Here is a 27822-nt window from a genome sequence, read left to right on the forward strand (position 1 = left end):
GCCAGGAGAGCATTGGAATAGTCCTGGAACGAGCTTGTGCCGTGCACGCTCCAATCAGCACCAGGCGGCACTCTGGCTGAAGAGAAACCCGAAGTTGAGTTCCTCTTTATTTTTGTGGGGCCAAGAGGAGCTGGAGTGCTCCTCCAGGCTTCACAAACCCAGCTTGGGCCATTGGCACTCTGGCTTCCCCACCCTCCGCAGATCAGGGACCCAAAAACCTACCTTTCTCTGGCCTGGAGGTTAGTTAGGCCACCTGATATTGCGCAATCTAGAGCTGGCGGGCTGCCCCAGATGATCGGTTTCCAGCCCTGGCCCGCCGGTCTGATTCAGATTAGGCCTGGTCCTCAAAATCCACATAAGGAAAACATATAGGTCCTGAAATTCCTGGTTGGGGCGGGGGGAAGTTGGCAATTATGCCATTGCGAGCCCAGGAATTTCTGATGTGTTTGATTTATGCCGGAATTCCGCTGGAAAAGAGACCCAACATAAATTCCATTCAGTTTCAGTGTGGATTGAAGACGCGCCCATCCTCACAGTGGTAGCTGCATGCAGATGTCTTAGATTCTGGGACTTCTGTCTTCCCATTCGCCTTTGAGAGTATGCACCACTGTTTAAAAGGTGTAGTCTGCCAGGACCCATTCGTCAAGGTGGAAGTACAGCATTAAAGGGACACTGCTCACTCAGTTTGCTTGTGGAGACTTCTGGCCATATCTTGAGACACGTTGCAAGTATTGCAAAAAAAGCTCCATTTCATTTCAACAGCAGGGGCAAAGGGTGGGAAGGCTGCTGAGTAACAAGTCTACTCCCATGATTCATGATGCCTCTTTGTAGGACCACTAGCACTGCAAAGAAGCGCCACACTGAAGCATACATGAAGACAGGGATAAGAATTGAACAAGCTGTTGGGATCCTCAAGGAAGATTCCAGAATCTGAATAGGTTTGGGTGTGTCTTGCATTATGCGTTCGGAATTATGTCACGAATTGTGATGGCACATTGTGGGAAGTGGTGTAGAAGAGGTGTATAAATTGGGCATGTAGGCAGGAATGATTAAACTTGTAGTATACTGAGGTAAAAATAAATATATTGCACATAGTAGCTGATAAAAGTTATTTTTAGAATTCTTGTAGAAGATAAAACAGTGTATTTGTTTTTTAGGATTTGGAACGGATAGTGGGAAATTAAATCAGAGGATTGGGAAAGGTCATCAGATGGAAAACATTAGTTGTAAACCAGGATTAGGATGTAGCAGTTGTAATGGGGAGGCAGCTATTTATTATTTATATATTTATTAGTCACAGCAAAAAATGTTTTAAAATTCAGCATTGAGAGGAGGGGGGCAGTGTATTACAATTTAAATTTTGAACACAGAGAGGATTTTAGGAGTATGCAGCAGGGAGAAAGGACAACAGAGGGAGAAAAATCATACTAGAATGGGGACGAGCAGCCTGTTGAGTGGCTTTTTCTAAGAAATTTGGCTGCGTGGGTGCAGATTGTGATAGCGGTACAGCAGCGATATGAGAACACTTCCAATCTCTCCGCGCAGTCTCTCTGAGCTTTATTCTGGTAGTGCACCTCTACCTTCGTCCTCCTTCTGGGTTGCACTCCTGAATATTCGCACCCTCTAATCTCTCTTCTCTTCTGTGCTTAGGGACATATGTGGCAACCCGTTTCTTCTGCTGCTTTTATATCCAGCAGGTCATGCTCTGGGTTGTTTTAATAACGAAGACCCCTTTTTATGTGGATAGATCATTAGCCTAACTGGGGGCCACAAGCTAGATGCAATGGGTGGGGGGGGGCCTCTTTACTCCCATCAGACTCGAGTATCCCGCTGGATGTCAACCCAGTATTCAGAGACTGAAACTCTTATCACCGCTTGCCTGGCGCACTGTCTAGTGGGCCGCACGTTCTCCCAGGCCACACAGCTCAATACTTAGCGTCCACTTTTTTAGATATCAGCCAGTAGGCTCCGCAGTCAATGGACATTATGGTTGGATTGCCATCCTTTTTCCGGGGGCAGGCCTAGGGTAATGACCTAAACCCACAAATACAAATGGGTTCAGGTCAGATGAAAAGGAAACAAGAGAAACGACCCCTGGATATTTAGGTAATATAGGATGTAGGGGAGAGAAGTTTAACTTATGGCAGCCCATTTGTCTGTTGTAAAATTGGCGTTAGACCTCCAAATTTTTGCATCATGAGCTGTCGTACACGATCTATGCCGGAAGTCTGCCAGAAGGCTTATTGATTCGGGTGACTTTTAGTCGTCGTGGACACCCGCCTGAAACAAGCGTCCGGTTCCTTAAATTTGCAAATTGGGGTCCCCTTCCAGTTAAAGGATCCGGATTGCAAAATTCAGGTACAAATGAGAGGAGTGTGCGTCATTCATACTCAGCCTAGCTGTACTAGTGATCCTTAAAGGGACCATTGGAGTCCACTCAAAAATAGGCACAAGAAATTCTGAGGCTTGTTTCGTGGGCCGACACAAGAACTTGGGCCCACTTGAAGTCCTCCCTGGGATTGCGTCCCCTCCCAACCTGCTGGCCAGCTCACGATTTTCTGCATTCCCCGACCGGCAAGCTGCAGCATGGTGCCTGTTTGGCACCCATAGCTCGATGGCAGCAGTTAAATGGAGCCCGAAGCCCAATTTTGCTCAGGCTTCAGGCCACGTGAACCAGTGCACAGAGTGGTCACATGCTGATTTCATGCTATTTCTCAGCATAGATTTCTAGGGTAAAAGCAGCTCAATATTTCTCCCGTTCCCCTAGGTTGTGTCTTTTAATATTATGCATGTTCCCTTGCTGTAGAGGTCGGCAGCTGTTCTGAAACCTGCTGCTAGATGCATGAGAGTGGTTCACAGCGCCTTTCTCGTTAACTGTTTCCATCTTTACCTTGGAAAATGCTTGACCTCAACTTGATGTTTCCCCACAGTGGGCTGAGATACTTCTATGGAGGATTCTTGTCATAAGAGCCCCAGTGCAGCACACTACTTTATTGCCAAGGTGGCCTTTAAAATTAACTGTTAATTTTCAAGGCCACCCGGACGATAGACCTGCACATAGGAATGTAGTGAGATCCTTCAAATTGGATAGTTGTTCAATTCATAGCCCCACCATTCTCAATGGCAGCATTATATGAGCATTACTTTCACTGTGCAGCTCAACGAATGTAACAGTGCTGTTCAGGATTGATTGCCTGGGTCACCCATTTCCTCCTACCCTTCACCTCTCAGATCTTCAATTAAACTTGTGAATCCTCTCAGTACCAAGAATACCATGTATAGAAGTTGGCTGTATGATTCATATCCCATTGCATAGTATATCCACCAAAATACTGACATAGCAAGGGATTCAGTCCTGGCTTTATTTTACTAACAAGTGTAAATGCACAAAACTAATTCCAAACTCTGCACGAAACTGGCCAGCACTCCATCTAATGGATTGACTGGTATTACATTAACTGTCATGATAAAACCTACAATATGGTTTACTGTGCAATTCAGGGAATTGCTTTATTTATTAGTATTTTCAAGGAAGCAGTTGTTTGGGGTATCTAATTAATGACTTTTAACAGGTTAACTCCTCTCTTGAAAGAGGGAACAGAGGGACTACAAATGTACAAGTTAAACGTGTATACGCTAATCCTTGCATAATGAATTTCAGGGCCAAAAGAGACTGCTTGCAGATGAACTAACAGTCATGATGGTGAAGAGATTAAGAAGACCCAAACTAAAAATACACTAATACTGAAATTTTATCTCCTTTCTTATTTTACGCAAGGCGTTATTTGATGAAAACTGGCACCAGCTGCGAGTCCTGGTAACAGAGAGGGATGCCACTTTATACTTAGATGATAAATTAATTGAGACAAGGCAACTAGAACCTGTTCTTGGTATCTTCATCAGCGGAAAGACACAGATAGGAAAGTACTTTGGGAAAGAAGCAACTGTACCAGTAAGTTTGACTCTCAGTAAATTGCGCTCATGAAGTAATAATGAATAACAAATTTTCCCAACGTACATTGCAGTCACAGATAGAGTATCAGTATTTAAGATTTGTTCCTTTCTTGAACCTTTTCTGATCTTAATGTGCTAAAATAAAGGGAAATGAAAATGCTCTGGTTATGTAACTACTTCTGTGCAGATCAATGGGAAGCTGAGATTTACAAGTTCAAAAGACTCCATCAAACTTCCAAAATTGAAAATTATTTATTGTATGTAGAACAAAACATAACATTGTTTTAAAAAGCAAAATACTACAAATGCTATTTTTGCTTAACATGGCATTATGTTTTGTTTGCAGTTTGAAGTTCAAAAGTTAAGGATTTACTGTGACCCAGAACAAAGTGAGCGAGAAACTGCCTGTGAAATTCCAGGTGTGGTAAGTACCTCAATGTATGATATATTAAAAATTTTTCTTATAGCATGCACTTCCTGTAAATGTAACCCTTCTTGTACCACTTTCCAATCACACTTTATTGATAACATCCCTATGTCATAAAGAGTATATCCTCTGACTCACCTCAAGCATTGCCACGGGAGAGCTGGTATTAAGTGTACCCATTTTGATAAATGTATAATACTGAATTAAACTTAAATTCAAATAGATTTAAAACAATGGGTGAAATTCCTCTTTTGTTAAAAACGGGAGAATGCCATTTTTCTCCGTAACTAACAACATATTGATGAAATCTTATTCTCGCAAATTGGATGTTTCAAAGCCTTGTGTCCCCATGATTTAGTTAACAAATAACATCCTTCAATTTTTCCTTTATAGTACATTTAGACCATGAACTGTTTAGCCATGAGACAACCCCCATCATCAATGAGTCTTGTGAAACTATTTGATGAATGTTTAAGTTCGAACAGCTGCTTTCCCTTCATCCTCCATTTAGCAAAAAAAGTTTCCTTAGCAACCACTCTGCCATCACCATTAAAAAGGAGACCAAAACTAATCAATAAAAACATTACTTAACAGTGCGAGCTATGATGACATCCACAGATCAGTTATTTTCCACTCCTTTGGTATTATGGCACTTTACTGTGGTCACCTTAATCTACTGCAAATCTGCTTTACTTTTATTTCCATTTTCTGACCTTTTCTCAGTTATGGAAAATATTTATGATCTTATTTGTGTGTTTTAGTTTATATTCATGCGCAAACAGAAAAAGTCTCGAGACCCAATAAATATGATGGTCTCGATTTTCCACCTGTTCCCGATGATTTTTTAATGAAGTTGGGATAGGCAGGCATTGGAAAACTGCTTGGGGTGCACGCTACCATGTCCCCGCCTCATTGTGAGGTCCCTTCCCCTAATTTCCTGATCCCGTATATGGGCGAGCGTATGAAAAGGAAATGCAAATTAGGGAAATATGTTCTCTGACATATTTCTAGCCATTTGCATCTTCAGAACATTGGATACAAGGAACAACCAGCAGTCTAAGGGCAGCAGAGGGGGCCCCAAATGTTTTTTGGATTGTAGGGTTCCTTTGCAGTCACTGTCAGAGAGATGGAGTACATGGAACCAAAAGGTGAGTTCCAACTTTTGTATAAAACATTGCTCGTTCCACAGGCAGCACAGAGAAGCCTCTAATGTGGCAACGACCTTGGGGCCAGGAAAATCATCTGGGGCAAGGGACACATCTCTATGATAGGCAGGTGTGCTCCCTCCCCTCCCCCCAACCCCGAGACGAGCCCCGACTTAACAAGTGTTGAAAATCTAGACCGATATTTGAGTCAGCTATAAGCGTATAAGAGCAGTGAAATTATTTGCATGTTATTTGATTGACTCCGTCTTCTGGAGCAGCATTATATCTATTGAGACCCTGATAAATATACCCTATTTCTTCCACTCTGGGACTGTTATATTTTTGCTCCTTAGGGTTTAGGTCTTCTGTTACCGTTACCAATTTTCCCTATTTTTCACATAAGGAGAGTCAGTGTCATGTGATAAGAAAAGATGAGACAGTGCCATTTTTTTCAGTGTGTTGCTAGGATAGCCATTATTTTGTATCCATTATTGAATTGTGCATTGATATCCTTTAGTTACCAGCCTAATTATACCTTTTTGAACTTTTATTCCAGGATCTTCCGGTATGTATTAAATATCTTATTTTGGAAATGATCAAGTAGGTGGTGTTCATATATTTTAATCGTATTTTAAGCTTATTTGCATAATCAATTAAAATGTTTCTTCTGATTTTGTAAAAAGTTTGAACATAATTTCATCTGAAATAAGCAAAACCATATAATGTTACAGAGAATATGCAATCATTATATACATCATATATGAAAATCTCATTCAAGAGAGTTGCTTGACAACTAAACTTTAATTAGAAATGTGATGCACTAAAAGTTTGCTTACAATTACGGTTTATTTGTATTCAAATTAACAATATTGCTGATATCAGAAACAAAATGAATCCACAATGTTTCTGTATTTCTCCATTTCACAGTGTCTAACATGATCTTTTTGTTTACATACAGCATTTGATAAAGGTTATTTTCAGGTCTGTTACTTATGGCGGCTTTGTGTTGTGATATTTGGCTCTATTTTAGCACCCGCTATCAGGTGCGTTCCTGGCGGGGGGGGCTCCGAAAATCGGGGAATCCCGGAGCGGGTCGGGAGCCCGGCTCCAACCGCCCACTTCCGGGTTCTCCACAGACGCGCCAACGTGCGTGCGCAGCCCCCGCATGTGGGACTCCCGCAGGCAATTAAAGCCAGCGGGGTACCACTTTAGAGTATTTATTCAGGTATTTCAGGTCATTAACAGACCTGATTAAGGGAATATGTCAGGAGGGGTGGGATTTTAGAAACAACCGGGACTGTTTCCCATACTGGGGGAAACACTCCCAGATGAAATGGACGTGTTGCAGCTATCAGCCTGTGGCAGCTGCAAAGGTCCATTTGACAGGTGGGTGGGGAGACCCTCCCTCATTGCAGGAGGCCACTCTGTCACTTGGGACAAAGTTTGGCCTCTACCACCCTCCTCCTGACAATCAAATTCACCAACTTGCACACTTACCCCTGGGTCATGAGACATGTACCTACCTTGCGGACCCCCTCAGATGTACATCTTTCGGATGGGGGCCGCCGTAGCTGCAGTCATGACCTCCTCGGAGGGCAAACAGCTTCACCAGCCTCGCCGGCCAAGCCGTCCACCTCTGACACGTGGAGCTCCACAACACAGTGCTGTGACACATCCACCTGCACAGCAGGAGGGAGGGCAACCACAGAGAGAGATGCGTCGCAGGGGGCACTATCTTCGCCACAGGGTCCACAGACCCGAGGCTCAGCTTCCTGGACCTCTCTGAGCAGCAGTGCACACGGAGGCTCAGAGTCACTCGACATGTAGTCGTGGACATCTGCAGCCTCCTTCATGCCAAGCTGCTCCCGGCTGGCCCGAGCACCATCTTCTTACCTGTTACTGTCAACGTCACCACTGCCCTCAACAACTTCTCCTCCGTATCCTTCCAGGGTGCCACCGGGGACATCGCCGACGTCTCTCAGTCGTCTGCACAAAAGAGCCCTGCAAATACACCTACACCCACTTTGCAGTGACACAATGGGTGGCATCAGGTGTGAGTCTTCATTGTGATCCTCAGGAAAGGGCATTATTGCACAAACCAGACAAGATTCACAAAGACGTGGCAGTAGTGGTGCCAATATAATATGTGATGTGAGTTGGTCAGAAATTCAATATAAGTAAAAACCATGACAAACCCTCAAACACCCTTGTGCATCCCCTTCATGCTCACGACATGTTTGCCTTACGCTTCCTACTGCACATATGTGATGCATGCCCTGTGGCTGCAGCACAGGTAGTGGCAGGTTGAGTGAGGCTGACCATGAAAGAGATGCATGAGAGGGTGAGTATGAGATAGAGCCATGAGATTGTATGAGGATTGGGTTGAGTGGTAGTGGCGGGATGAGTACTGGCGAGGTGAGTAAGTGCAGGTAAGATGAGGATGAGTTTTGAGTGGGTGTGAGGGGTGATGTGACAGAGTAGTGTTGGCAGTGCAGAAGGAGATGTGGGGTGGGGGCGGTGATGGAGCAGACGGAGTGTAGGGGAATGAGTAAGTGTACTCACTTTGGCTGACCTACTTAGGTCATTGGAGCGCCTCCTGCACTGTATGCAGGTGGGCGATATGTTGGTGGTGCAGGTGACCTCCTCTGCCACCTTGAGCTAGGCCTTCCTGGTGGCAGAGGCAGGCCGCTTCCTCCCGCCCGCCAGGGGGAAGATCTCTGTCCTCCCCCTCCTCCTCACCCCATCCAATGATACCTGGAGTGAGGCATCATTAAACTGGGAGCAGCCTTCCCCCTGGGCTGCTCCATGCTGTAATTTTTCCTATTTGTTGCAGCATCTGTCAGTGGAGGACTGCCCCTTTAAATAGAGCTCCTCCAGCTGACAGACCTAACTGCGCATGCGCAATCCGCCCGACGCGCAGATCAGCAGTGGGGAACCCGGAAGAACAGGTAAGTGGATCCAATTGGGCTGCGATCGCGCGTGGGGCAGACTGATTTCGCCGGGCGCGTTACCCACGCGCCCAATCGCCCCCCACCACAAACCTGCAGCCCTGGCAATATCAAGCCCATTGTCCCTGTGCATTGTTGAAGAGGCTGTCTGAACCAACATAGGGAGTTCATCCAGCAGATGATAGTATTCTGCATTTGAGTGACTCAGTGCTGCAGTGTCCCTGGGATTTAGGGTCAGTTCCAGCCCAAACTGATGAGATTCTCTCTCTTAGTGAATGAAATTAGCTTTGGGCAGACACAACCCACTTACCAGTGAGCGTAGGTTCACAGCATAAAGTTGCCCATATTTTACCGTTGTAGGGCGAATTTTCCTCTTGCACACTCTGGATGTGGAGCTTCACTATTGGGTGTGCATATCAAGAAATCATGCAATTTATGCATGGAAGATTGGGGGCTACACATAAGATTTCCTGATGCACACTTCTGGCGGGCAGGGCTTCACGCCAGTTGCGTGAGAGTGGAAAATTTACTCTTTAGTTGTCAATCTTGCTCAGGGAGGCCACAAGGTTGGATTCCACAGACTGGTGCACTGCGAGGGTGGCATTAGAACATATTGTAGGTACAGAATAGTGGAAGCTCAACTCTGTGACTAACCCATACTGTACCTGGCCCGGGAATGTTTTAAGAGGATCGGGTATTGGGAAGATGAAGGGGTAGGGTACACAATGGGTGCAAGGGAATGAGGAGAAACATGAGTGATTGGGGAGTAATGGGAAGGGAGCCACTGAGCCACATTTTCTCTTTAACCCCTACCCTAAATTTAGCCTGTAGTAATTGGTCGCTCCTTTCCTTGACACACCACACATTGCCACCCACAATCTCCCAACCAAAAGGAAAGAAGGAAGGAAGAAAAAGACAGAGAGAATCAGAAGAGGACAGAAAGAGAACAAAAAGTGGAGCTGGGGAAAAAGAAGCAGAAGAGAAAAGAAAGAGATAAAAACAGAAGAGGAGTGACAGAGAGAGAGAAACAGCAACTTGACAACAGCATAGATAGCTAAGAAAAGACCATGGGGGAGATTTTAAGTCACTTGCCAGGTGGAAACAGGGCGGTAGTGCCCCAGAAATGGTGGGAACAACATGCCATCCCATTCCCGCCGACGGTATGACCAACACTATCTTCCCAAGGGCCTACTGCTGGGCGGCCAGAGTGCCTGCCTGAGTCAGGTGGTAGGCCTTTTAATATGCAAACTAAGTCCTATAACATACATAGAACCCCGATATTCACTTTTGGACTTTATATTAAAAAAAGGTTCATCTTGAATAGAAAATGTTAATAGCTGCACTTCTTTTCTTTTTGATATTACATTAACATTTTTAGTGAGGTTAGAAAAACATCAGAAAACATTTCGGCACTATGAAACTGTTACTAAGGGAACAATACTTATAATTTGTATTCAGTTTTGATTTTTTGGGGTCTAGATTTGCCTACAGTTCTCTGGAAAATTGCTGGAATTTTTCTCTGGATTATTTTTATACATGAAGGAAAAGTATCTTCTATAAACAAGCTATAAACAAACTAAATTCTGACCACAATGCCACAAAATGACATTGAAAAAGAACAGTGCTTTAACCGAGAATAGTTAGAGCAAAGATTTAAATTTCCTGCATTAATTCCCCAGTGTAAAATTGTTGGCATGTGGTATTTTCTGTGATTTACTTTCTGTTACATGAAGCAAGTTGATCTTCAAGAAAAAACTCAATCCTGACCATAATATCACAAAATAACACTGAATTAGTTGATACTTTAAAAAGGATCAGCGTCAGCTTTGAACACTATGCAACTTTAATGAGATTTGAATTCGGTGTGTATTAATTCTAGGGCGTTGCTTCTCTGTCAAGTATTTTTCCACAGTTATCTTTGTGTCTTCCCTTTATTTATTTTTATTAACCAATTTTGTTAGTAATTTTATTCCTGTAGGAAAAAATGACTGCTTTTAATTAACAAAGTAAAAGCTTATCATGGGATGGTTGGCCTCAATCAGATAACCATCTTTCCAGCTTTTCCAATAATTGGAATAAACAAGATGGTTCTTTGCTTGCTTGCTTCAGTTCCCAGCAGCTCTGCTGTTCACTACTTTAAGTGGAGCAGCAGAGGGTAATGAGGGCCAAGGCTAATATTAACAAACATTATCATGATTCCATGACCAGCTTTGAAATGCCCAGTAGGGTAATGCACTGACAACTATAGCCCCAATTGGAACGCTAGCCACCATTAAAGATTGCAGCACAATTAAATAAGTCCACAAAAAACATAAATGGAATCCTTGATTTTGTATCTAGAGGCACAGAATATAAAAGCAAGGAGGTAATGTTGGATTTGTGTAAGACCTTAATTAGGCTGCAGTTGGAATATTATGCACAGTTTTGAATATCCTATCACAGGATGTAAAAGCAATGGAAAATATGCAATGTAGATTCACTAGGATGTTACCAGGAATGGGGAGTTAAAGTCATGAAGAGACTTGAGAAGTTATGGCTGAGAAGATTCAGGGGTAACCTGATTGAGGTTGTCAAGATTATGAAGGTTAAGGTATATTAAAAGGTAAATAGTGACACACTGCCAGGATTTTGACCCAGAGCCGGGAAGGGGGCAGTGGGGGGTGGTGGTCGAAATGCAGACGGGAAACCCAGAAGTACGGGTTTCCTGGATGTCCGTATGATTTTGACGTAAGGATGTCTTTTATTTTTTCTTGTTGGTTTGCCGTCCGACAGGCTGGCCTGATTGACAGGCTGGTCTCAGTTGGACAGGAGCAGAGTAAGGAAGAGGATGTGAAAAGGTAAGTCTTCAGGAAAGTCTTAGATTGAATGGATGGGGTTGTGGGGGGCATGGATGGGCACGGGGGCATCGATGAGCACGGGGTCATGAGGGCATGGGTGGGTACGGGGGGGAGAGTCAGATATCGGGGACGGGGGGAGGTCAGTCATCAGAGGTCAGTCACCGGGGGAGTCAGTCGCCGGTGTTGTGGGGGGGGGGGAGGGTGTCGGGATTAGGGGTCATCGCGGGGTCTGCGATAGTTGGGAGTGAGTGGTCTGCGGTCATTGGGAGTGGGGGGTCTGTGATTGTTGGGGGTGGAGGGTCCACGATCATTGGGGAGGGCCCGCGATCGTGGGGGGGCACGCTGCGATCGTTGTGGGGGGGGGGGGGGGTTCCACGATCACTGGGAGGGAGGGTCCGTGATCATTGGGGGGGTGGTCATGATCATTGCGGGTCGCTGCAGGTAGGCTTGTTGGGCCTGGGGGATACATTCCTGTTCCTCCGGGCCCACAAGCTGTGCCAGAAAGTCATTAACCCGCAGTTTCAGGCCTTCTTGCCTCCTCTTACATAGCGTGAAGGAGAAGGCCCGGGAATCCAGGCCCCCAGAGGCTAAAATCGCAGAACCTTTCAAAATGGAGGCCTGTAGCCTCCTTGAAAGGTTTTAGTGACCAACCCGCCTCCTGGGAGCGTATTGGCCACCCACCCCCATCCTGCCCTGGTGAAAACTGGAAATGGGCGGGTTGGGGGCTGGTCTGAAATTGTTGCAATTTTCAATGCCCCCTCACCCCCAACCCACCCGTTTTTCACAGTTAAGATCCTGCCCATTGGTTCTACAACTGGCTAGATGATAGCAAAAGGGCACAAATTTAATATAATCACAAAATGAATTAAAGGGGGAGGGCAGATAATATTTCTTTATACAAGGGCTGGTTAGAATGTGGAATTCTTTGCCAAAGAAGAGCCCAAATTCCTTTCAAAAGGGAATTAATTCCTTGAAAAGAAGAATATTAAAGAGTATGGGGAGCAAACAAGTGGTGTTCATTTAAGGAGTTATTTTACAACTTTCAAAAAAAATATATTCCACTGAGGAAAAAAGGGTGTAAAAGAAATGTCAGCCATCCGTGGCTAAGTAAAGAAATTAAGGATAGTATCCGACTAAAAACAAGGACATATAAGGTAGCCAAACTTAGTGGGAGGATAGAAGATTGGGAAGTCTTCAAAAGACAGCAAAAAGTAACTAAAGGATTGATTAAGAAAGGGAAGATAGATTATGAAAAGAAATTAGCAAAAAATATAAAAACAGATAGCAAGAGTTTCTACAGTTATATAAAAAGAAAAAGGGTGGCTAAGGCAAACGTAGGTCCCTTAGAGGATGAGACCGGGAAATTAATGGTGGGAAACATGGAGATGGCAAAAATGCTGAACAAATATTTTGTTTCAGTCTTTACGGTAGAGGACACTAAGACTATCCCAACACTGGACAAACAGGGGGCTCTAGGGGGGGAGGAGCTAAATACGATTAAAATCACTAAGGAAATGGTACTCGGTAAATTAATGGGACTCAAGGCGGATAAATCCCCTGGACCTGATGGCTTACATCCTAGGGTCTTGAGGGAAGTGGCAGTAGGGATTGTGGATGCTTTGGTAATAATTATCCAAAATTCTCTGGACTCGGCAAAGGTCCCGGCAGATTGGAAAACTGCTAATGTAACACCCTTATTTAAAAAGGGTAGTAGGCAGAAGGCTGGAAATTATAGACCAGTTAGCTTAACATCTGTGGTGGGTAAAATTTTGGAGTCTATTATTAAGGAGACAGTAGCGGAACATTTGAATAAACATAATTTAATAGGACAAAGTCAGTATGGCTTTATGAAGGGGAAGTCATGTCTGACAAATTTGCTTGAGTTCTTTGAGGACGTAACGTACAGGGTGGATAAAGGGGAACCAGTGGACGTAGTGTATTTAGACTTCCAGAAGGCATTCGACAAGGTGCCACATAAAAGATTATTGCTCAAGATAAAGAATCACTGGATTGGGGGTAATATTCTGGCATGGGTGGATGATTGGTCATCTAACAGGAAGCAGAGAGTTGGGATAAATGGTTCATTCTCGGACTGGCAACCAGTAGCCAGTGGTGTTCCGCAGGGGTCGGTGCTGGGTCCCCAACTCTTTACAATCTATATTAACGATTTGGAGGAGGGGACCGAGTGTAACATATCAAAGTTTGCAGATGATACAAAGATGGGAGGGAAAGCAGAGAGTGAGGAGGACATAAAAAACCTACAAGGGGATTTAGACAGGCTGGGTGAGTGGGCGGAGATTTGGCAGATGCAATACAATATTGGAAAATGTGAGGTTATGCACTTTGGCAGGAAAAATCAGAGAGCAAGTTATTATCTTAATGGCGAGAAACTGGAAAGTACTGCAGTAACAAAGGGATCTGGGGGTCCTAGTGCAAGAAAATCAAAAAGTTAGTGTGCAGGTGCAGCAGGTGATCAAGAAGGCCAACGGAATGTTGGCTTTTATTGCTAGGGGGATAGAATATAAAAACAAGGAGGTATTGCTGCAGTTATATAAGGTATTGGTGAGACCGCACCTGGAATACTGCATACAGTTTTGGTGTCCATATTTAAGAAAAGACATACTTGCTGTCGAGGCAGTACAAAGAAGGTTCACTCAGTTCATCCCAGGGATGAGGGGGTGGACATATGAGGAGAGGTTGAGTAGACTGGGACTCTACTCATTGGAGTTCAGAAGAATGAGAGGCGATCTTATTGAAACATATAAGATTGTGAAGGGGCTTGATCGGGTGGATGCGGTAAGGATGTTCCCAAGGATGGGTGAAACTAGAACTAGGGGGCATAATCTTAGAATAAGGGGCTTCTCTTTCAAAACTGAGATGAGGAGAAACTTCTTCACTCAGAGGGTAGTAGGTCTGTGGAATTTGCTGCCCCAGGAAGCTGTGGAAGCTACATCATTAAATAAATTTAAAACAGAAATAGACAGTTTCCTAGAAGTAAAGGGAATTAAGGGTTACGGGGAGCGGGCAGGAAATTGGACATGAATTTAGATTTGAGGTTAGGATCAGATCAGCCATGATCTTTTTGAATGGCGGAGCAGGCTCGAGGGGCCGATTGGCCTACTCCTGCTCCTATTTCTTATGTTCTTATAAACAGAAGATTTGGATTAGACTACGCAGTTCACATAGAGAAAAACACCAGTACAGACTTGATGGGCCAAATCACCAGTTCTTTGCTGTAACAATGTTGGATTTTATTTCAAAAATTGGATGCGCCTTGCATGATTTTCTGTCCATTGTGGACAAAAGATAGTGTGGTATGCGCTGACCACTGTGCCCGAATTCTTGACATGCCCTCCTGCCTCATGACGCCCTGTGCTGGGAGATCTCATTTGTAAAATCTACCTCATTCCTTGAAAAAAATACAAGTAATTTAGCAAAACATTTAACTTTATTTTTGTGAAAATACTTTTCACCAGGAATTGTGATCAGTTCAGCTGAAAATTGGTAAAAAGGCAAAGGACTACTGCAGTTTCCACTTTATAATATCTATCTTAAAATTGTTCACCTAGGTGATAGTGAGGGTCAGACTCCCATCTCATTTTTCTTTCAGTTGTCAATTTTGTCCACAAATTTCTCTCTTCCTTTCCTCTCCTAAAGTCATTGACTCATGCTGCTGCACAGTTCCAAATGTGTCAGTCACATTCTTGTACCTCACCCAAATGGCCAATGTTCATATGTGAACCTTGACAGTGAGTATGGGAAAATCACAGCTGAGCCCAGTCCTGTACTCACCTAATGTTCACACATGTGCACTTGCAGCAGGGATTTCTGTATAGCTATCAGAAGCAGGTACCCTGTTGATTTTTTTTTCCTTCCCTAACCCATGGATACTAAAGCCATTTATAGTCCCCTGCTGCCACCCTAGTTGACATCAGGGGCATCATTTTAGCACTGGCTATCAGGTGCATTCCTGGCGGGGGGCTCCGAAAATCGGGGAATCCCGGAGCGGGTTCGGAGCCTGGCTCCAACCCGCCCACTTCCGGGTTCCCCACTGACGCGCCGGCGTGCGCCCAGGTGGGAATCCCGCAGGCAATTAAAGCCAGCGGGATGCCACTTGAAAGTATTTATGTTGCTTGTTCAGGTCGTTTACAGACCTGATTGAGCTGTTTTATTAGGAGGGGTGGGATTTTAAACTGAACTGAGACTGTTTCCCATACTGGGGGAAACACTCCCAGTTCAAACGGAGGTGTTGCAGCCAGCAGCCTGTGGCAGCTGCTAAGGTGCATTCGACAGGTGGCCACTCGTTCACATTGGACAAAGGTTGGCCTCCACCACCCTCCTCCTAACAAGAAAATTCACCGACCTGCAACCGCAACCCAGGTGTGAAGACACACTTACCTACCTTGCGGACCCCTTCAGATGTACATCTTCCGGATGGGGGCCGCCGTAGCTGCAGTCATGACCTCCTCGGAGGGCGAACAGCATCACCAGCCTAGCCGTCCATGCCGTCCACCTCTGACACGTGGAGCTCCACAACACAGTGGTGTGACACATCCACCTGTACAGCAGGAGGGAGGGCAACCGCAGAGAGAAATGCGTCGCAGAGGGCACTACCCTCGCCAGGGGGTCCACAGACCGAGGCTCAGCTTCCTGGACTTCTCTGAGCAGCAGTGCACACGGAGGCTCAGAGACACTCGACATGTAGTCGTGGACATCTGCAGCCTCCTTCATGCCGAGCTGCTCCCGGCTGGCCCGAGCACCATCTTCTTACCTGTCGCTCTCAAAGTCACCACTGCCCTCAACAACTTCTCCTCCGCATCCTTCCAGGGTGCCACCGGGGACATCGCCGACGTCTCTCAGCCGTCTGCACAAAAGAGCCCTGCAAATACACCTACACCCACTCTGCAGTGACACAATGGGTGGCATCAGTTGTGGGTCTTCATAGTGATCCTCAGGAAAGGGCATTATTGCACAAACCAGACAAGATTCGCAAAGACGTGGCAGTGGTGGTGCCAATATAATATGTAACGTGAGTTGGTCAGAAATTCAATATAAGTAAAAACCATGACAAACCCTCAAGCGCCCTTGTGCATCCCCTTCATGCTCACGACACATTTGCCTTACGCTGCCTACTGCACATATGTGGTGCATGCCCCGTGGCTGCAGCACAGGTAGTGGCAGGTTGAGTGAGGCTGACTGTGAAAGAGATGCACGAGAGGGTGAGTATGAGATTGTATGAGGATTGGGTTGAGTGGTAGTGGCGGGATGAGTACTGGCGAGGTGAGTAAGTGCAGGTAAGATGAGGATGAGTTTTGAGTGGGTGTGAGGGGTGATGTGACAGAGTAGTGTTGGCAGTGCAGAAGGAGATGTGGGGTGGGGCGGTGATGTGGCAGATGGAGTGTAGGGGAATGAGTAAGTGTACTCACTTTGGCTGACCTACTTAGGTCATTGGAGCGCCTCCTGCACTGTATGCAGGTAGGCAATATGTTGGTGGTGCAAGTGACCTCCTCTGCCACCTTGAGCCAGGCCTTCCTGGTGGCAGAGGCAGGCCGCTTCCTCCCGCCCGCCGGGGGGAAGATCTCTGTCCTCCCCCTCCTCCTCACCCCATCTAATGATACCTGGAGTGAGGCATCATTAAACTGGGATCAGCCTTCCCCCTGGGCTGCTCCATGCTGTAATTTTTTCTATTTGTTGCAGCATCTGTCAGTGGAGGACTGCCCCTTTAAATAGAGCTCCTCCAGCTGACAGACCTTACTGCCCGACGCGCAGATCAGCAGTGGGGAACCCGGAAGACCAGGTAAGTGGATCCAATTGGGCTGCGATCGCGCGGGGGGCAGACTCATTTCACCGGGCGCGTTACCCACGCGCCCAATCGCCCCTCCGCCGCGAACCCGCAGCCCTGCTAACATCGAGCCCCAGGTAACTCAGCAAAGACTGGGCATCGAACCTGGGACCCTACTGGTCTGTTTTACTCAGCTATTTACTTATTAAACTTGCTGAGCCGTTAAGCGGAAGCTGTCCTTTCTGTTTTTAAAAGGAAAAGAGTTGACAATTTTCCTGGTCCCCCTCTGCCAGGGCACTCAATAGGCGCAGTGTGCCCGAAGTGTGCTGTGTCTGTCCAGACTGAGCTGTGCCCGAATTTGGTGGACTGAATCATTAACATGGCCCAGTCACACCTCAGTGCAGGCCTGCTCCCTGGTAGAGCCTAGTACCTGGTAACTGGGCAGAAACAGGAGCGCAGCTTCAGGCCTGGTTGCTGGTCTCAAAGTCTTCTGGCATATGGCCAGAAAGTCGCCATGATGTCTCTGAGAAAAAGTTACCTACCTCTCTTCTGCTCCTGTTTGGTTTGTTACAGGGCCCTCTGAGACCCCCCCCCCCCGATCTAAGTGAACTCTGGTGCAAGGCCCACCTCCATCTTCTTAGGGCCCCTCTGCATCTGGTTGCCCCAGGCTACAATGACAGGAAATTGAGGTGGGAGATGCAGGCCATGCAATGCCCCTCAGGGAAAGCCCTGGAAATCCTGGAACAATGTAAAGGAGGTGGCGATACAGCATAATAGGTTTCCACCTCCTTTTCACTGAATTTAGCATCGGGGAATAAGCATTCCTGGGGGGGGGCGGGGGATGAGGGAAAATTGGTCTACGCCAGTAGGATCCAACGGAAAAGAAGATCAGGCGCAGTGTAAAGCGGACTGCTGATTCACGCTACTGGCTGGACCAACTTCACCCCCAAAGCTCAGCAAAATTGGCCCCATAATCTTTGTAGTCATTACTGAAGATTTTTATAATGAAAATTAAGTTTTGTAAAGTTTTGAGTAAAATTTACAATGTTCTTTAATTGTTACCGCCACTAAAGATACAGAGTTGTCACTTCCTTCTCATCTAAAGTTTCATCGCTCAGAGAAGCCATAAAAATGCATCCAGTGCTGGAATGTGATGTTATCACTGGCTTCCTCCTTCTCTGAGATACTGCCAGCAGCTCTTTCATAATATTGGATTGATACCCATATTGTTTATATTATAAATCGATAGTTAACCACATAGTTTTGTTTTGTTATTTTGTAAAAGGCTATTTTGAAAAGGTGTTGTATTTATTTAATGATTTAGTGGATCTGATTTTAGTGATTTCAGTTTTGATGTGAAACATCGTCTAATATATTGCAGCACTGAGCTTGATGCCATTTTAATATTACTACAGTGTACAATAGAAAATTAGGTTAATACCAGAAAATGGTATACAGAACTACATAGAACTTTTTTAAACATTTCTTATGTGCAACATTTTCCAATCTCTAACTCCCAATGCATGCAAAGAAGGTGGCCTCACTAGTCTTTTGGTTAAAGTTGTTTTAGACTACGTGCCCCAAAGTACCATTTCCTTTTTTACTATTTCCAAAAGTACTGTCATTTTATAGATAATACTACTCACAGTTTACCTCACATCAACCAAACATAAAGTGAACACACTGTCTTATGTTCCTTCTTAGAACAGTTTTGTTTTCTCCACTTTAGTGTGACAACAGTCTTGATGATGTTAGTTCTACACCACCCCCTTGTATATGTACCCCAGGACCAGCTGGACCTCGAGGTCTAAAGGTAAGACGTGTTATTTTCCAACAGCCTGTAATATAAATGAATTTTAACTTTCTCAAAAACTCTATAACTTGACAAAGTAAACTAAAGTTAAGTGGGAGTTATTTGGCAACAACAGTGATAATTAGACTCTTGGCCTACAGTCACATATTTAACTGCCCGGAAAGTAGTTATCGCATTTTTTGTGTACTGCCAAATTAATGTTCCCTGAATAGCCCATAAATGTTAACCATAAAGGACTGACCTAATTTACTGTTTTCCTATCAATTGGTTAAAAGTGCTATATTTCCTGTTTACAAACAAGATACCAGAAACAAAATATTAGTCTCAATTTTAACCCCCCATCACAGGCAGGAAAGGGTTGGGTGAGGGGTTAAAATCTTGAAAATCGCAATCCCGCCTGCAACCCGCCAGGTTCCCGGCCTCCCTAATATTAACGGCAGCGATTCTGGTCATCGACGACTCTCCTGCTAAAAGCAGGTGGGGCTTGCTTAAAGTGCAAAAACCGTGGCCCGAATACATCATTGGGCCGCAGCATAATATTAACGTCAAGCCAGGGGGCGTCCCGCACTGCCCGTGCTCAGCGGGAGGAGCGACTGGCCAAAAGAGGCCAAGGTTAGTGTAAGAAATTCCTGTCTCTTTGAACCCCTCCTCCCATTGACTGCCAGAGATCGTTCCCACGGGTCCCCAGCTGCGGCCTCCTGCAGCCAAATTCCCACTCCCTCCCGCCGGCCAGGTAGTGAATCTCGCTGAGTATCAGGCAGGATTCCTGGAACTTTTATTTAAGTGAGGCCCCCTGTTAAGATTGGCAGGCCTCCATGTCCCCGATTCTCCGGGTACGCCGCCTACTACCGGGCTCGCGTGCACCGTTCCCGTCCCCTCGGAAAAATCGAGGCCTTAGTATCAAGATTTGGGAGAACTGTAAAACCTAAAGCATTTAACCAACACTTCTCTTCCTTACAAAGCATTTTTCCAAAATGGATAATAACATGATTTCATCACTTCCTTGATTTTAGAAATTTGTAGCAGAGGTTGATTATGTTGCTTATATTTGAAAAAATTATCTCACAGTTTTGTGTTCATTTATTTATAAACAAAAAAATAACTTCATTAAAATCACATGCATGGCAGATATTAATTTGGTCAAATGTGCTCTATAATATATCAAAAATAAATCTGTTTATAAACTTCAATCTTTCTTATATCAGTGCTTTGCATTCAAAGATAATCAGGAACGTCATATTTTAATAGTAGCCAGAATTAAAATTTGATTGTAATTAAATTTGTTCTGGCTTGTGTTGGTTCCAAATATGATCGGTTGCTCATGAGGAGTAATTAACGATTTTTACTGAATATAACTGGCAATGCGTTATACAACATGTAACATAACTGTTTTACGATGATGTTCTGATAAAGTATTTAAGGAATTCAGTCAATCGTTGGTTGCCTGCTCCATATATCTTTGTGAGTTTCAGTGTCAGAACAAAATTTGGCTTATTGCAAGTTTTGGCTCAGTTCAACAGTATGGGTTAACAGTAAGATATCATCAGCATGATTTCATTATATTCCTGTGTGAGATTATGAAAAGGAAATGAAGAGGTTTCCAAGAAAATTAAGCTGTGTTGAAACAACGATGATCTCTATTCATTATTTCCCAGATTACAAAAATTTCCACTTTTTATATAGGTTGATCTGAAAATTGGAGCTGGGAAATCCTCATTTTACAGCTGTGCTTTGGTGTATTGGAGGATACAGTGTATTGGACATGTTTCTGCAATTACTATACAATTTTCAGCTTTTATAGGACCATTTTCTCTTTCCGCAATTTCATAGCTGTTCTTTTAAATTGGCCTTGTCCTCTATGATCTGGAAGCTGTACTTTTTTTGATAATCCATCTCCTTAGAGTTGCATATTTCTGAGGGTTAACAGTTACTCTATGTGTAGTAATCTCACTGGATTAGACCCAGTTTTGTGCTGTATTGCACACTATCTTCAAATCTCCACATCATATCTTCAAATAGGCAGATGTTACACAGGGATCAGTGTTTCCTTTTTCAGGCTAAAACAACTAATATATTTATTTTCTGTTGAATAAAAATATGGAGCACAAAACAATTTGGTAAATATTATCAAATACATTGTCAAACATAAAAATAGTGAACCAAATCTGGAATGGGTTTATTACCCTTTTCAATAACTTCACTGAAGAAATGTAACAGTTTATTCGTTATTGGAACAAATCCTGGGTTACTGCCAAAGTGAATTCAACAACAACAACTACTACTACTACTACTACTACTTGCATTAATATCGCACCTTTAACATAGTAAAACGTCCCCAGGCGCTTCACAGGAGCGTTATCAAACAAAATTCAACACCGATGCACATAAGGAGCTATTAAGTCAGGTAGGTTTTAGGAGAGGTAGGTTTTAAGGAGTGTGTTAAAGGAGTAAAGAGAGGTACAGAGGCGGAGAGGTTTAGGGAGGGATTTCCAGAGCTTAGGGCCTAGTTGAAAGCATGGCCGCCAATGGTGGAGTGATTACAATCGGGGCTGCGCAAGAGGCCAGAATTGGAGGAGCTCAGAGATCTCGGAGGGTTGTAGGACTGAAGGAGGGTACAAAGATAGGGTGGGATGAGGTCATGGAGGGATTTGAAAACAAGGATAAGAATTTTTAAAATCGAGGCATTGCCGGATCGGGAGCCAATGTAGGGGCCAGCAAGCATTGAAGTGATGGGAGAATGGGACTTGGTGCGAGTTAGGATACGGACAGCAGAGTTTTGGATGAGCTGAAGTTTATGGAGGGTGGAAGTTGGGAGGCCAGCCAGGAGAGCATTGGAATAGTCAAGTCTAGAGGTAACAAAGGCATGGATGAGGGTTTCCGCAGCAGATTTGCTGAGGCAGGGGCAGGGACGGGCAATGTTACAGAGGTGGAAGTATACGGTCTTGGTGATGGAGGGGATGTCTTTTATTTAACACTTCCTGTACAGGAATGTGATGTATTCAACATAAGCCTCGTCTTATGGAATCTTCCCTCTGTCCAAATCCCAATGAATGAATACACTGAACTGAAAAGTTTTTTTTTAACCTGTTGTATTTGTTTGACATTAGGATTTCTGGTGACTTGTGCCATTTGGTTTGAACAGGACTTTGCTCTTAGATATTTGTACATTACTTCCTGATCGCACAGGCAATGCTTTATAATGTTATAATTCATAATATCAATTGATAACAGATGAACATTTCTCATAGGACAATGAGGCAGCTTAATTGTTTCACACTAAAGTGCTTATTTTATGAAGGTACCTCAACTTTGCACATCTGATTTGTGGTGTGCGCCATTTTGCCATTTGGGAAGGGAGGCAGGTCACGTTCATATTTACAGAGTTCAATCATTTAAATCAGGTTCCATACTGAATTTCACAAGTTTGGGCTAGACAAGGGAACATAACAGGGATTTGAATTTGGCCAGCTTTGACCAAATTCTTAAAGTAAAGTTGTCGGTATTTTGTTGGTGTTGAAGTTTCGGGTTTTTTTGGGCAGGACTTATTTGTCTACTTTTTCATTGAATATCCTGTATACTTTTTTCCTAGTGTATTGAGGCCTTTTTTAAGCAAGGCCTTTGCTGAAGTGTTCGGAATTGCTACTGTTATACAAGTTGCACCTAGCAGAGTTGGGAGAATGGGAAATCCTTTGCCTATTCCCATTGTATTGCTTGAATTGAATGAGGAGGACTAATCCTAGCGAGCACAACATCTTCAAAATAAGTTGCACTTATATAGTACCTTTACTAAAAAAAAATCCCAAGGCACTTCATAAATGGAAACTGACAGAGAAATGGATGCTGAACCATGATGGGAGAGATTAGGAAGGGGAACCAAAAGCCTGGATGAAAATATGGGGTCTGAGAAGGCTTTTAAAGGAGGAGAGAGAAGTGGGCGGCAGAGGAATTTTGGGAGGAAATTCCAGAAAGTAGGGCAAAGATGGCTGAAGGCTCTGGTGTTCATGGTGGGAGGAACCATGAAAAGCCAGAGTGAGAAAATCGAAGGATGTGGAGGGAGGAAATGTAAGGGAGGTTGCAAAGATAAGGGTTTGAAGCTGAGAACGATGAGTTTAAATTTAATATGTTGGAGGATGGGGAGACAGTATAGGTCAGCAAGGAAGAGGATGATGTGCAAACAGGATTTAGTGCAGGACAGGATACAGATAGCTGCGATTTTGACAAGTTGGAGTTTGTGGAGGATGGAGGAAACAGGGTATTGGAGTAATAATCTAGAAATGGCAAAAACATGGGATTGGACTTCAGTGGCAGTGAGGCTGAGACAAGCGAACGCAGGCAATATTGTGCAGGTGGAAATATGTGTTCTTAGTGATGGAGAAGATGGAGGGTTTAAAGCTCCGATCGGTAGAAGAACTCACCAAGAATTTACATGGTCTGGTATAGGCTGAGTGGCTACATAAGGGGAATGGAATTAGTGGCAAAAAGTACACAATTCAAGGCAGGAGCTGAAAATGAAGACTGGCAACATCATCCCTGATACCCGCCCACAGTCCAGCTTGCCCAACTGGATTTTATGGCAAGAGGTATAGAATATAAAAGTCAAGGTGTAGTGGTCTACAAACGTCGTAGGAATTATTTTTAGTCAGGAAATTTCAGTGAAAGTCGCCAATAAAACACTTCTCCTGACTTTCCTTGCGCTTTTTGAGCCCTCCCATCAGGTCTGTTGAGACTCCAATGATCTTATTTGCAGAGTAAGAGCCATATTCGCGGGATGGCACTCCAACGCACGCTGGGTAACTTAGACTGAGATTTATGAGGTGCAGCAGCTGTCAATATCAGTTGATTTAGTGAGGAGTTCCTGACACAGAGATTTTGAAAACAGATTTTGGCAGCTGGAAAATGTTTTTTAATGCATTTTTTTGCCTTTCTGCCGACACACATCTGGATTTGCTTGTAACTGCTTCTCAGGGTCACAACTGGTAGGTTTTTGTACCCCTCCACCCCCCATCACCTACCCACAGACAGGGGCTCTCAGGAACAGGTATGGCATTCCCTATGAGCATAGACTTGTATGCCATTATCATGGAGGAGGAGGAAGAGTACTACCGAATGGAGCAAAGGAGACTTGGGCAGCATTTATTGAACGAGGCGGCACAGCACATGTCACCACTGAAAGCTTCTCTTCTGTGAAAGAAAATCTACTTTTGATACCACATCCTGACCTCAATCTTCCCCACTTTCAAATAAAAAGACAATGCGTCCAACCACTACTCACCCTACCACATGACAACACATCAGCCCTCTTTGCCCCTACATGACTGTGCCAGTTATCATCACCTAAGTGAAGATGTCAGCATCACAAAAGTGCTCCCTTCCCTCTATGACTCTAATCTTCATCAATAATAAAGTGCTGTGTCAGTGCACATTCTGTTTTATTACAGTGAATTCAAAAGTGCACACAATCAGCCTACTCTTTCTTAACACCATGCTTCTTGTAGTTGCCTATACATGCTTTAATTAAATCTATTTTTGTGCTTCTAGGTGCCACCTTAGGGTCAGGATTGTGAGAGGTGGTTCGCTGCTTAGACTCTACCAAAGGCTCATGTGATTGAAGTATCTCTCATCTCATGGCAATTGGTTCCTGACAGGGAAACGCTACAGGCGGCATCTCTGAAGCTTGCTCGCCTCCCACGTTCTACCGATGTGGTGCTCTGAAGGGGAAGGCCAGAGGCCTGGCGTGAACTGCTATCCTGATAGATGGCAAAATCAGGCAGGCAGACCCAAGCCATCGTCATTCCACTGGGATGGTATCTAATGGCAGCTGACTGATCCTAAAAGACCTGAGACACAGTGGTCTCCACAGTCTTGAAGCCACGATTCATGCGCTCCATTCTATCCCCTATTGCCTCCATAGCTGCAGTTTTTACTTCCATGGAAGTGCAGGCACCTACTGGTCTCAGGCCATTTCTTAGCTGGGGAATCTGCTGTAGATTACAATGAAGCTGCCACTTGCTGCATTGGTGTCTGCACGGAAGACAAAGCTTTTGTGATGTTACCGCAGAAGACAGTTGTAGACTTGAGTGTCATACCTATTAGTTGCTGCACATCCTTCAAGAATGACCTCAAAGCCTGCACATAAGCATGATGTTCCTCTAATATAGTTCTTTTCATGCCTTCTAGGTCCCATGACTCCAAACCCATTGGCAGCCTTCTCCTCAGGCTCAGCTGGGATGGTGGCACATTCTCCCCACTTCTCACTCCTCCATTGGAAGGTTGTGTCTGTGTGGTGCTTCAGAGGGATGCCAGCACAACAGTGTAGAAGCTCAGCCAGTAACCTACCTCAGCATTTTCCACAGCATGAGCTAAGTGCCTCCCCTTGAGCTGCATGGCCTTGTCCTCGAAGGTGTGGAAGCACCTTCCGGTGGCGTGTATTTGGCGGGCATTGTGCACCAATATCTCCTGCAAATAGATAAGTAAATGAGAGTGCAGCTGGCGGTTAGGGAGTGAGTGGCATGTGAGAGATGAAGTAAGTGATGAGGGCATATGAGCATATTAAAATGGAGGACATGGTTTTGGGGTTGTGCACAGTAGTTTTGTGTTGGGAGAACAGTGTTACCAAAGTGCAGGAAAGAGAGTTGGAGGCACCCTTAATCCGGGAGCATTGTGGAAGTTCTGCTTTAAGAGGGTAAAGAGTGTTTTGATGCCCAGGGTGGGCAAGAAAGAAAAGGAGCAGGTTGGAATGTGTAGCCTTGCCTGTCCTGCTGAGGATGTGGAACTTCTTAAGGCAGTGTTCTGCTGTCCTTGGGTAAGAGTGTTGGCAGTCAGTTCCAGTGCTAACTCAGTCCAGGTGGCATGAATGATAATTCTGGGTGACTTGGTGGCACCCACATCCAGGATTCTGTCATCCTGCTGTCATTGTGTCCTCCAGGAGGGCGTAGAGGTCATGGAGGTCTGAAGTTGTTCATTCTTCTCCTCTGCCTTGGTGCCATGTCCTGCTGCCCTCTGGGCACAGATGGCATTTGAATATGCATAATCCTGTCCAAATGTAATAAAAACATTGGTAAGACATGTAGTGAAATAATTTGAGAGAGAAATAAGAGTTCCTGTCTTAACTTCTTGTCCTCAGTGTGCTGCTGAAAAGGCTGTACAGAAGTTTCCTGCTGGTTCAGCTGCTTGCATTGGTTTCACATCAATGCATGCACCAATGCTGTGCAAATGAAACTTCTGTGGATCTCTCTAGAAGCCAGTGGCAGATGTAACACTTTTTTAAAGGTGCACAGCGTGTAAATCCCCCTGAGGTGTCCATGTCCATAAATCACCAAAAGCTAGTGCACAGATACAAAAGGTAATCAAAAAGGCTAATGTAATTTTCGTCTTTATCTCAAGGGGGCTGGATTACAAAAGTGAGGAAGTGATGCTTCAGTTGTGACGAGCCTTGTTCAGACCCCCAGCATATTGCATTCAATTTTGGGCAGTGGAGGTCAGGAAAGATATATGGGCCTTGGAGGGGGGACAGCGCAGATTCACCAGAATGATACCAGGGCTTCAAGAGTTAAATTATGAGGAAAGGTTGCATAAACTTGGCTTGTATTGTCTTGAGTTTAGAAGTTTGAGGAGTGATCTAATTGAGATGTTTAAAATGATAAAGGGATTCCATAGGGTAGATATGGAGAAAGTATTTTCTTTGGTGGGGGAATTCAGAACAATAGGCCATAATCTTAAAATTAGAGCTAGGCTATTTAGGAGTGAAATCAGAAAGCATTTATACACATGAAGGATAGTGAAAATCTGGAATTCTCTCCCCCCAAAAGTTATGGATGCTGGGTCAATTGAAATTATCAAGACTGAGATTGATAGAGTTTTGTTAGGTACAGTTATCAAGGGCTATAGATCAACAATGGTTGAATGGAGTTGAGCTACAGTTCAGCCGTGATACGACTCAAAGGCGGAACAGGCTCATTAAAACCTACCTCTTTGACCAACCTATTGGTTACCTGTCGTAATATCTCCTTATATGGCTCGGTGTCAATATTTGTCTGATTATGCTTCTGAAGCGCTTTAGGACGTTTTACTATGTTAAAGGCGCCATATAAATGCAAGTTGTTATTGCCGTTGTTGTTGATATGGATCATAGGCGGGTAAATGTAGTTGAGGTACAGATCATCCATGATTTAATTGAATGGCAGAACAGACTCGAGGGGCTAAGTAGCCTACCCCTGGTCCTATGTTCCTAATTCCAGGCCCTTGTGGAAGAGCCGTCCAGAAACAAACAGGGAATCAGGCAGTTTGAGAGAGAGAGAGAAACAAATAATTAGAGAGTTGGGGAAAAGTAGAGAAACAATTGCAGGAAGCAAGTGAGCTAAGTTTTATTTTTTATTTTTGTTCCTGAATACTGTAGGCTTAAAGGCCGTGAATGTCCTCGGAGCTACTCCCAATCCACTGCTGTAACTTCACCGGGAGCAGGTCCAAGGAAATTTCTGGCCAATGTTGAGACTTCGCCGTTTCAAATAATAATGTTTACAAGTCCATGCATTATAATCGTTATCATTGTTGCAAGGCTATTGTGAATATTAGAAAATGTTGCTCGTTTTCAATTCAGTTACTTGAAAGTAATGGGTATGTTGACAGTGCAGACTGTAAAAGTAAAGTTTCTTTTGTAGAGTTCTGAATCACACATCACTTCATAAATTGAAACCCTTAGACTAATAGGAGTGTAGGCTCTGTAGGATATAATGTATTTGTACAAATTTATCAGCAGGTGCTAAAAACATCTTGATTTGACGTTGAAAATTTATCCAGACATTGATTTTTTGTGGACTTTCCTGCTGCAGGATTCTGCCCGTAGTTTGCTAAATATTCAGTAATTGTATTTCTTTGCCTGTGCTGGAAAAGGCGATTACACTTGAGATAAAATTTTAC

General features: G+C 44.3%; 1 protein-coding gene across 1 annotated transcript in view; it reads left to right on the forward strand.

Annotated features, from left to right (window-relative positions):
• The window catches only part of col21a1 (collagen, type XXI, alpha 1), a 315698-nt gene that overhangs the window by 59787 nt on the left and 228089 nt on the right, over positions 1-27822 (forward strand). The window contains exons 6-9 of the mRNA XM_067985251.1: positions 3779-3952; positions 4301-4378; positions 6083-6091; positions 18823-18906. Of these exons, the coding sequence (XP_067841352.1) occupies positions 3779-3952; positions 4301-4378; positions 6083-6091; positions 18823-18906 (345 nt within the window). The remainder of the gene's footprint in view (positions 1-3778; positions 3953-4300; positions 4379-6082; positions 6092-18822; positions 18907-27822) is intronic.

This window comes from Heptranchias perlo, chromosome 5 (assembly GCF_035084215.1).
Source record: "Heptranchias perlo isolate sHepPer1 chromosome 5, sHepPer1.hap1, whole genome shotgun sequence".
NCBI classification, from domain to species: domain Eukaryota; kingdom Metazoa; phylum Chordata; class Chondrichthyes; order Hexanchiformes; family Hexanchidae; genus Heptranchias; species Heptranchias perlo.